The sequence below is a fragment of the Myotis davidii genome, unplaced genomic scaffold, assembly GCF_000327345.1.
Source record: "Myotis davidii unplaced genomic scaffold, ASM32734v1 scaffold259, whole genome shotgun sequence".
Classification (NCBI taxonomy): domain Eukaryota; kingdom Metazoa; phylum Chordata; class Mammalia; order Chiroptera; family Vespertilionidae; genus Myotis; species Myotis davidii.
The window spans coordinates 6454409-6466742 of NW_006292687.1; the positions used below are offsets into that span (position 1 = coordinate 6454409).

Below are 12334 nucleotides of genomic sequence, written 5' to 3' on the forward strand. Positions count from 1 at the left end.
TTAAAAAAAAGACACTGGCTCAATCACATGCTGCACCTCCATGTTTTAAGACAACATTCCTCCAGGGTGGGGCAAAAGTAGGTTTACAGTTGTGAGTACCCGAAACAGAGTTTGTATATTATTATTTATTAACTGTTATATTTTTCATACAAACAACTGTAAACCTACTTTTGGCTCACCCTGTATATACTGTGAGACAAAGTACAAGGCAAATGACTCTTCTGATGTCATGCTGATCCAATAAAGACAAGAAAGGTAAGAATAAAGACTCTTACCTGTTGTTCCTGCATTCTGGCAGCTTCAAGCACTGAGAGAGACACGGTGAGCTTCTCTTGCTGTTCTGATAGATATTTTTGATAGAGGCTTAGAAGATCTTGGCATTCTCTATACTGCAGCTGAAGAGGTGAGATTGCAAATTAAGGGGAAAAAGACCTAGTAAACGGATTCAAAGTGCATCCATGAGTGCTGCTCTGTAGATCCCAATAAGCAGAAAGAGACAGAAATGCACCCATATTAGGTAAGAGTGCAGGTAAGTGCATTCTTCAGATGAACACAGTAAAAGTATTCCACCCCCACCAATGAAATAACATTCACGAAGAGTAGCAATGAGTATCTCATTTAAGAGACATTTCTCTCTAAACATTTAAATTTGAATAAATAAAAACAAATGCAAACACATGCAAAAGAACGAGGTTGGACTTCTACCTCACATCATATACAAAACTAACTGAAAAGGGATCAGTGACCTCAATGCAAGAGCTAAAACTATAAAACTCATAAAAGTAAATCTTTGTTTCTTCGATTAGGTAAGGACCACTTAAAAAACAGCAACTAAAGAATAATTAAGCAAATTGGACTTCAAAATTTAAAATTTTGTGCTTCAAAGGAAGAAATTAAAAAGACAATCTCAATGAGAGAAAATATTTGCAAATCATATATGTAAGGGACTGATATCCAGAACCTAAGAAGACCTTACATGACTCAACAATAAACACTATTAACCTAATTAAGAATGGGCGTCTACGGCCATACCACCCTGAACGCGCCCGATCTCGTCTAATTAAGAATGGGCAAAGGACTTGACTAGACATTGCCCCAAAGAAAATATACAAATGGCCAAACAGCACAAGACAGGATACTTAGCATCACTAGCCATTAGGGAAATGCAAATCAAAACCACAACGAGATACCACTTTGTATCTACCAGGATGGCTATAACAAAAAAGACTGACAATAATAAACACTGACAAGAATATGGAAATATGAGAACCCTTCTCCATAGCTGATGGGAACATAAAATGAAGCTGCTGCTTTGAAAAATAATTTAGCAGTGTCTCAAAAGTTGATAGTTACCATGTGAGCCAAGAGAACTGAAAATATGTACCCACGTAAAACCTTGTATATACATATTCAAAGCAGCATTATTCACAAAATTTGTGCAAGGGGCTCGGCCCTCACATCCCCGGCTGCCGCCTTGGTCCTTGCAGCCCCACCCACTGGTCATTCTGGAAGGTTGTTCTGCCATCCAGTTTTATTAGCATATTAGCTCTTTATTATATAAGATAGTAAAAAAGTGAAAACACCTAAATGTCCACCAAGTGATAAATGAATAAATAAAATGTGGTATATCTACTAGTATGCAATGGAATATTATTCAGCCATAAAAAAAACAAAGTATTGCTACTAAATAAATGAACCTTGAATACATTACACTAAAGAAGCCAGACACAAAATACTATATACTATATGATTTCATTTATATGAAACTGTTGCTCTTTTTGTTTTGAATACCTCTTCCAATAAGCTAGGGCAGTGATCGGCAAACTGCGGCTCTTGAGCCACATGCAGCTCTTTGGCCCCTTGAGTGTGGCTCTTCCACAAAATACCACGTGTGGGCGCACATGAACAGTGCAATTGAAACTTCATGGCCCATGCACAGAAGTCAGTATTTTGTGGAAGAGCCACACTCAAGGGGCCAAAGAGCCGCATGTGGTTCTCGAGCTGCAGTTTGCCGACCACAGAGCTAGGGGAAAGAACAGTACTCAGTTCTAACGATACCAGGTCACAGTAACAGTTACATACATCCATGGCCACTTTTTGTTCCCTTCTCCAACTTTGTTAAGTACCTAGTATATGAGAAAAACTGCAGGGAAAAAAGGAAATGTCCAGGACAGGCAAATCCATACAGACAGAAAGTGCATTAGTGGTTGTGAAGGTCTGGGAGGGGTGTGGGGAGTCAGGAAGCAACTGCTAACGGTTACGAATTTTATGGGGGAGGTAATAAACATGCTCTGGAGGTAGATGCTGTCATTAGGAATACATCAAAACCATTGAGTCATATACGTTATAAGGGTGAATTTTATTATACATGAATTATATCTCAATAAAGCTGTTAGCAAAAACAAACCCACGGAAAACAAATACAGGGTAGAAGTGATCGTATTAGTCTGGTAAAAATAACTACTGCCTAACTTACAAAGTTTGAATATATAGATAGACAGATATCTATATCTATATCTATATATCTATATCTATATATGGCCAAGTGTCCATCCGACCAGTAGCTATGACATGGACTGATCACCAGGGGGCAGAGACTCTACACAGGAGCTGCTATGATGCACAATGGCCATTTAAAAATAATGGCACCATGCCGACAAACCAACACTCAGCTTCCCTCAAGTGGGACACAGGACCCACCACCACCCGAGAGTGACACCCCACCAAATCACAGCCAAGGCTGCCAAGATCCCATGGCACAAAATGCAGCCCCAGCCCAGCCCAGCCCGGAAATGGACACTGGGCACCAGGTAATGACATCATGTAGCAACGCCCAGCTTCCTCTCCCTAGTGACCAGCCTCCTTGGAGTTTCTTCAGCCCAGGAACACGACTTGCTTTATAGCGAGGTGCAAACATTTTACACTTTAACCAAATGTTTGTGAAGTGTTTTCCCATGACTCATCTCATTTGATCCTCACAGAAGTCCTGCAGTAGGTAGACAGGAGACTCGGTAGAATCCCATTTTCTTTTCATTAGCTGGAAAATGGAGATTTAGAAAGTTTAGAAACTTGACCTGACTGAAAAGAAGTAAGAAATGGTGGACCTTGAAAATGACTTCAGGTTTTCTCACTGCGCAGAATATAGTCGAACACTGCTACAGTCAAATATTTTACCCTTTGTTCTCCCTGCATGATCTACAATAATAACCTGCTTTGTGTTGTTAATTACTGCTGTGTTGCTGACAATTACCTGAAAGAGAAGTTGGGGTGCTTCACTGGGCTGGAAAAAGTTTAGTTACATCAGAAAGCAGGTCTAATTAAGCAAGTTTATTCTCTCTCTCTCTATATATAAAAGGCTAAGTTGACTCGTCCATGCGTGATACATATAAAGCTCTCGCTGGCCCCAATCGCATGTGTTTCCATCTGTCATTGTTGATTGTGAATCTGGTTGACACTTCTATTATAGAGAAAGGGCGAATAGCAGTATTAAAATATTTCTTCTAATTAATTTCCTTTCATTGTGCACAAATCCATGTACTGGGACACTAGTATTAAATATAAAGAAATATAATTAGATTTTTGTCTTGTTTGCTTGGTTTTTGCATACTGTTAATTAAGTCAGTGTTTCAATAATAAAACCATCATGAGGACATTTTCTGTCCATATACCTTCTTACATTTTTTACAGTCTAGTATCGTGGTCAGCAAACTGCTGCTCACGAGCCACATGCGGCTCTTTGGCTCTTTGAGTGTGGCTCTTCCTAAGCCTTAGGAGTACCCTAATTAAGTTAATAACAATGTACCTACCTATATAGTTTAAGTTTAAAAAATTTAGCTCTCAAAAGAAATTTCAATCATTGTACTGTTGTTATTTGGCTTTGTTGACTAATGAGTTTGCCAACCACTGGTCTAGTATGAAGAACATAGCAACCTAACCTGGGGTACTTCTTCCAACAGCTCCTCAAACTTGTGAAGTGCTCAGGATGAAGATATAGATTTATGGAAATGCAAATCAAAACCACAACGAGATACCAGAAAAGGTCACCTAACTGTGTAGATCAGGTGTCTAGGAGACAGACAGTTCTATCCAAGAGTCTGTTCCTTACTTCTCATTGTGGAAATTTCCTCCCAAGGCCCATATTTCTTTCAGATCATTTCTGAATCTCACCCTTACACTTAATTATGTATGCTGTTGGTATAAAAATTACTATCCAATGAGATTATTCTGTATAAATACTTTTACAACAGGTCATCATGATTAAAGTGGGAATAGTATTTCTTAAATGTCAAAAATGGTGATTGGTTTCAGTATTCCATAACATTTTCATAACCTAATCACTACTTCTGGGCAGATTCCTATTCTAATAACCTTGTCAATCATGACTGCATAAATAACCACTTGCTTCGTTATTCTCATTATTAATCTTTAGCAAAAAAGGGACCAGAGATGGCCTGTAGAAGAGGAACTGGTTCATAATGAAAGGAGAGGTTACTAAGCTCAAAGAATACAGTAATTAGAAGAGCTTGTTGAATACGCTGCATCTTAAAAACAACAGTAACAACAACAGACTGAACAGTGATCTAAATAAGCTTAATATTTTTTCAAAGTCAACCTATATCCAGCTATGAGGGCAGGTAATGAAACACATACTTATAATAACATCTGATGAGAGTAGTGGCAAGAACATTATGTAGTGCTATGCTAGCACTTCCTAAGAGGACTTAAATGACCGAGGAACCACAGAAAACCTCTTGTAGAAAAAAACTGTTCAAATTGAGAGAAGAGGACCAATGTAACAAAATAAAGGGCAGGCAGAGAAAAAGGAATCAATGAAAAGATGTGGTCAACTGTGTCGAATGCTACAGAGGCCACACCAGTTAAAGACTGAAAGTAGAGGAAGCTTCTTGAGGAAGCTACAAGTGTGACATTTCTTAGGTGTTCACCATTTCCCCCAATGTTTTGATAGACAAAAGTTATGTTATTTTCATATCAAAGAAAGAAGCTCCTGGACAGAAAGAGATGTTTTATTTAGGGTCACCTTGAGATACAAATAGTTGACTATGAGGCTGCAACTTGAAGCTACCGATTAGTCACCGACTCCCAGGGAAACATAGAAGTTCAAGATTTTCACTGGAGCAGGTACTACTTTCACTCTGAATACCCACATACAATATAACATAATATAATATAATAAATATAATATAATAAATATAATAAATATAATATGTAAAGACAGCATATAATATGGATTCTGCTTATATTTGCCTGCCCCCAATGTGACAAAATTCCTACTTATCCTTTCAAACTTGCTTTTATTTCATCTCCTCCTCCAAGCTTTCACTGACCTCCCAGCACCTTTCTTTTAGTGAATGGTAGAGAGCTAAAATTATTCAGTTATATTACCATTACCTGAAGTGGCTTGAATGTTTTCGGAAATCAGAGTATATTAATCTTGGTATCTTTCTAGAACACAGAAGACATGCCACAAATGTTAGAGGAATGAATAAAGGAATCAAGGCAAAGGAGTGCCTATTGAATTTCATGTTAGCTTTGAGTTTAGAATTGAAACAAACCAGAGACAGACCATGTGGTCTTTAAACTAGCCAAAAGGAAGGCTAAAAATACTGACTCATTAAAAATTTTAAATTGTTCCAATCTCACAAGATTTTCCTATCTAAAGCAAGTATGCTTCCCGACCATGCCACATTTTCCTCACAGGCATGTCCTTTTCTCTCCTTTCAAAACCCCTGCATGTTCTTTGACATGAACACTAAGGTCCAAATAATATACGTAGTCTGGTACTCAATGATAATATATGCAACTGAAAATTGTTTGTTGGTAAAATAAAAACTGATGCCAGATGAACTGATTAGCGAAGATAGGCAAGAGTGTATGTACACTCTTTTATTAAGTTGTGATCTCTGCTGGAGTACAACCCACTGATACAAGTCTGCAATTCCCCGTTAATTAAAAGAGAAATTTATGGCAAATTCCTTGCAAAGCCACTGAGTTTTTCAATTTCCTGATGATAGTTATCACTAGGAAGGAGAAGAAATCTCTAAAACAAACAGGGGAAAACTCAATGTTCTGGATACTTACAAAAGGAAAGAGTCAAGTGCCTCACACCCAGTTTCTTCTGGACTCTACTCAGTCTGTTTAAACAGCAATAAACATGTGAGCTTTAAAGGATGGAAAAGGGAGAGACAGAAACATCAATGATGAAGGAGAATCATTAATCGGCTGCCTCCTGCAAGCCCCCTACTGGGGATCGAGCCTGTAACCTGGGCATGTGCCCTTGACCAGAATCAAACCTGGAACCCTTCAGTCCGCAGGCCGACACTCCATCTACTGAGCCAAACAGGCTAGGGTGGAACTGAGACCATTTAGACTGTCTTTTGCTCAGATCATTAGACCCTGAGGTTTTTCAGGAAAACAACTACACAATAAAGACCCAAGGTTAATTTCTCCAACTTTAAAGGTAAGGACCCTAATTTAAAAGTTCATATGCAGATAGCCTAAAAAGCAGGCTATCAACGTGCCACACTGATCAGACTTTTTATTTTTTTACAGTTTTCTTTTCACATAATACTCTGCATATACATTTTAAAGCATTCATGGTAGACATTAAAGACAAGGTTACAAAAACATTTCTTTTTTTAATTTTTAAAAACATATTTTATTGGTTTTTTACGGAGAGGAAGTGAGAGGGATAGAGAGTTAGAAACATCGATGAGAGAGAAACATCTATCAGCTGCCTCCTGCACACCCCCTACTGGGGATGTGCCCGCCACCAAGGTACATGCCCTTGACTGGAATCGAACCTGGGACCCTTCAGTCTGCAGGCTGATGCTCTATCCACTGAGCCAAACCGGTTAGGGCCCAAAAACATTTCTATTGAAAACCATGCATTTTTCTCTTGCTTCTAACCTGCTTAAAAATTTATCTTTTGTTTAAAGGTTCCATATTTCAGTTAGATCTGAAGAAGTGTTTTCTCCATTTGGAAGCTGCTTTAAATCAATTCAGCCTTTTTTAAAAGTTGCAGGCACTAGCCTAGAATTGTAGGGGGCGTTGACGGGGAAAGGCTGTTATCACACTCCTACCCCAACCAGAAGTTACTTTATAAGGTGAACTGCAGTAACAAGGATTATACTCTTGAAAATTTCCAATTTCAGAACAGGTAAATGCCTGACAATACAGACCACCAAAAGCAGTCTGCACTCTAAGATTTCTAGACTCTGACGAGAAACTGTGTACAATGCTTTGTGAAGCAGAGTTAAACACGCCAGGCTGGGCCTACTAGCTCCAGCCATAGGGAACAGGCTGAAGCGTCTTAAGAAGAAGCCATCTCATTCTGCTCCCTATCTTTAAGCGGAAGAGCTTTGTTCTTTTCATTAAATTAAAACCCTCCACAAACTGTCAATATCAATATATATATGATACCTCCCTCTCTTCAGACTCCTACATTTGTCTATTTGAACTATTTATGCTGCTATGTAAGACCATTCATTTCTGAGTGGAAATGTAAACTGAATTTAAGAGGTCCCTTAATCTTCTCTTTGCCAAACGAAGTAATCCAGTGGCATTATGCTTTCCTCATATAGTTCATCTTACAGCTCTTAGAACTTTTGTCCTTGTCACTCCTCTCTTCTTCAGATTCCTCATTAGAGTTCTCTTATGAGAGTCAGATACCACCACCACCTATTGCACAATTAATGCTGATCACCAAGAATAGGTACTTGAATTAAAGTATCTGAGGATGACTCAGTATAACCTCTATGTAGGGGTGGGCACTTCTAAGTGCTTTAAAGATATTTTCATATTTGATCTCATCAAAATAATAAAAAACACAAAGTACTATTATTATTAGCTCTTTTACAAGTGAATCTGCAGCACAGAATGGTTAACCAGTTAATGGTTAACCTTGGGATGCTTTGCCAGTGAGCTGAGATTTGGAATAAAGTCCTAGAATCATTAGAGGACAATGCTTCCCAAACAGTAATGTACACGGGAATCAGCTGTGAATCTTGTCAAAGCGTACTGGTACCGTAGATCCGAGGTGGGGCCTAAAATTCCACATTTCCAACAAGCTTCTGAGTGATGCTGACTGCTGGTCCGGGACCACATCATCACCCAGTACATAGCATCTCTAAGCGCCCTCCCTCCTGCGTGTCAGCAGGAGGAGGCCGCCCTTCCCCTTTATGGTCAGTGCAATACATTACTGGACTCCTTTCTTTCCTCCCTTTAATCTATCCTTAGGATACAGTGTTGTTTTTTCTCTTTGGCCTCCCTTTTTTGTTCTGGAAAGAAGCATATAGAAAATAAAATATGAGATGCAAAATAACCCCCATTTTCTCCTTTGGAAGGAAGCAGTAGTCTAGATTTCCAGAGCAGTATAACATTTCTATTGTGGCTGACTACCGTACTAATAACAATTAGCAAATATTACCTGTCGGGCTTGAGAATTTAAACTGGGGGAAGAGTCCACAGAAAAAAATAAACAACCACATTTTCCTCTTCTACTTTCAAATAGATATCCATCCTCTACATTGCCCAAGCCCACTTTTACAATATAGCTTCTGAATCCAGTTTAACATTGCTGACCATTAGCTATGGCCTTAGGGAATAGCATTCTCACCACACTTGCATGCTCTTTTTAATGTGATTTGAAAATCTGACCCAATATAATAATTCTCAGTAAAAATTAAACAATTGCTATAACATAATATTCGTAACTAGAGTGAAAAAGGAGAGTTCTTATAGAACGGAATCACATCTAACATTTTAAGGTTAAATTAGAAAAAGTAGTAGGAATATCTCATTTCTTGCCTCTTTAAAAATGACTGAGGCTACTGCTCACAAATGTAAATTACTGCTCAGAGAAAAATTAAGTAACTCCTATGTGCAGGTTTATTATCTAAACTCAGCAAATGCTACGAAGACCGAAGGTAATAAAGCATTTTATGAAGAACTTCACTTCACTGGTTCCTAATATAATTGAGCTTATGTGGACTGTTTAGTGGAGTGATATTTTAAGAACTGGTAAAGTACCAGATTATTTGCTTGACCCTCCACTCAAGAAATATTATAGAGAAATACCCAAAACACTCAAGGAGAAAAGTTTGACAATGTCATTAAAGTCAAGAGTTAGGTTTTTGCCTTACTATTTTAACATTACTGACTGCCAAATAAGTTAATCCAAGAGGCCATATTTAAAAGAACAATTCCTGAGACCGAGGTTTTTATCTATACACTAGAGGCCCGGTGCACTGATTTGTGTACCAGTGGGGTCCCTCAGCCGGCTTGTGGGGATCAGGCTGAAATTGGCTCTCCAACATTCCCTGAGGGGTCCTGGATTGCGAGAGGGCACAGGCCAGGCCAAGGGACCCCACCGGTGCACAATCGGGGCTGGGGAGGGACCGCAGGAGGGCTCCAGGGTGTGTCTGGCCCATCTTGCCCAGTCCTGATCAGCCGCACCTCAGCAGCAAGCTAACCTACTGGTTGGGAGCATCTGCCCCCTGATGGTCAGTGCACATCATAGTGACTGGTTGAACGGTCAAATGAATGGTCTGACACTTAGCATATTAGGCTTTTATTATACAGGATGCTTAACAAAGGAGAATTGGATCTACTGTACAAATCAAAAGTAATGACCAGAATAAAGCCAATGATTTTTACTTTACTTTTCTGTTTTAAGCAATTCCACTATGAAATAGAAAATTTCTCTATTTAGTGGCTGTCTAGTGGTGGTTATTCTTGAAAAATCAGTCTAAGCTAAATCAGTTCACCCTTGTCTGCATTAGGAGGAAGAAAAATATCTTCTTTTGGACTAAGATAATACATAAATATAATTGGATGTGTTCAGAAAATTGAGTCAATGTTAGCAGCCAAAAAAGAATTAAAAAAATGTTTTTATTGATTTTTTTTAAAGCGAAGAAAGGAGAGGGAGAGATAGAAACACTGATGAGAGAAACACTGATTGGCGGCCTCCTGCATGCCCTGTACTGGGGAACGAGCCTGAAACCCGGGAATGTGCCCTGATTGGGATTGAACCACACTGACCAGGCCAGAAAAAAAAATTTTAAGAAAAAAATTAAGTAAGTACAGTGGGATTTCTGGTTCCAGACAAATGGAGCCCTGGACATCATATATAAAACAAACATAAGACGACTCAGAAAGGAGAGAAGGCGATAGAGTGGCCAAAGGCTTCGGAACCTGGGGAACAACACAATGGTGAGTGGCCTAGTTTTGTTTTGCCTCATATACCCTGGACTGGGTGTTCGAGAAGTCAACAGCCCAGAAATACCAATGGACATGGAAAGAAAAACACGAGAGCAGCCTGCTCTCACTAGCCAAAAGAAAAGGAAAGGAAAGGGGCCTCGCCTAGCAAAAGAGAAAATGTTTAGACAGGAACTGTCTTACTCTAGCCAAGCCCGTAGAGTACACTGCAACTCCATCCCCACCCCCCTCCATCCGCAAGGACTAAGGCTTCTTGGTGCTCCTCTACCCCAGCCCCTTTTCTGCTGAGGTGGTATCAGAGCAGACTGAGTGGGGAGCCAGTGCTTTGATCCCTATCTGATGATAGGGCGCAGTCACTCCCTTTACCACATCCTTCATGATTATCAGTAGAGGCCTCCCAGGGAGGCTGACCCTCCATCCCATCCAGCTCTAATTAGGTGTCGCCCCACTGGGGTAGTGCCAGAGGAGGCTAAGTGGAAAGCCAAGAATTTCACAACCTACTAGCAGGAATAGCAGAGGCCATCTGGGACGCCCCTGTGCTTCTCAGCCAGGGTGGTATCAGGAGAGGTCTAGTAGGGAGTGGAATTCCTCCCCCCACCCAGCAGTAATGAAGCACCCCCTCCACGGGTGTCAAAGGAGGCTGAGTAGGGACCATGAAATTCCTTCCTCACCTAAAGTAATGAAGTGGAGTCCCCTTCCCCCCACTGGTATGTCAGAAAAGGTCTGTTAAAAGAGATGATTTAAATAAGACTATAACTTACCACCCAAAACACTGAGAATACAACTAAAAATAACTTGCCATGCCAAGAGACAGAATAATCTATTTCCATTTGAATAAGAAAAGACAATCGACAGATGCCAATACTGAAATGACACAGATGCTGGACTTATCTGGCAAGGATTTTTAAAGTAGCCATCATGAAATGCTTCAATGAGCAATTATAAAAAAAAAGCTTAAAACAATGAAAAGTCTCATAAAGAAATACAAAATATAAAGCTCAAATGAAAATTTTAGAATTGAAAAGTACAATAACCAGAATAAAAAAACCCAAACTTACTCAATGGGGCTCAAAAAAAAATGGAGAGGACATAGGAAAGTATTAGTGAATTTGAAGATAGAACAATACACATTATCCAATTCGACAATGAAGAGAAAATAGACTGAAAAAGAACAGAAACAGAGCCTCAGGGACCTGTGTGAATATAACCAAAGATCCAGCATTTGTACCATTGGAGTCCCAGAAAAGGAGCAGAAAGAGGGTAGCTTTTGGCTTCTCCCATAAGCCTTCAATGAAGCACATCCTAAGAAAAGCACTCACCATATACTTTCTTCTTAAGTTGCCAACATCTCTCTCTCCTCCCCACTGTTACCAAAACTCTAAAAGATTCATCTACACTTATTGTCTAAGTGTAGATGAATTTCCAATTTAAGTTTTGGCCCAGTACAGTATGTTTCCCTGTTTTATTGACAAATATCATCTAATCTATTAATTGCTAAATATAACCACCTGATTTGGGGTTTTTATCCTCCTTGCCACTTTTTCCCTCTTCAAATGATCTCTCCTCCTGAGTTACTGACCCATCTGCTTTTACCTGACAGATTACTCCTTTTAAAATCTCTTTCACTGACTTTCCCTTTCTTTACCCACCATTAATGCAGATATTCCCTAAGATAATGCCCTAGGACCTAGTCCATTTTCACTACCTCTTTCCACAACATTATATTCTACAATAGCTTCAAATTTAATGTACGCTGATGACTCCCAAATATCTATTCCTTATCTATACAAGAAAAGCAGTGTGACTTGAGGTTCTCTAGCAGTCCTGCATTCTAAACATGACTATTATCCGTAGAGTACATGCACATATTTGGCACTGTATGGTTTATACAATGTAGGTGAGACGATTGGTAAGCCTCCAATTTCTCAAATAATTTTCAGTATTTTCAAGTCATTTCAAGCCATGGATTTTTACATTAAAATAACAAAGTTAATGCTCCAAAAAAGTTTTAACACCCTACTACTCTTTAGAGCATCATCAAAATGTTATTTAATGGTGTCACTTTATTGCAAAGAAAGTGCTAATACATAGCATTTTC

General features: G+C 39.2%; 1 protein-coding gene across 1 annotated transcript in view; it reads right to left on the bottom strand.

Moving 5' to 3' along the window:
- KIAA1328 (KIAA1328 ortholog) overlaps positions 1-12334 on the bottom strand; it is a gene marked incomplete at its 5' end in the record, with an annotated part of 154704 nt that overhangs the window by 104712 nt on the left and 37658 nt on the right. Inside the window, one exon of the mRNA XM_015565556.1 lies at positions 276-403. Coding sequence (XP_015421042.1) covers positions 276-403 — 128 coding nt within the window. The remainder of the gene's footprint in view (positions 1-275; positions 404-12334) is intronic.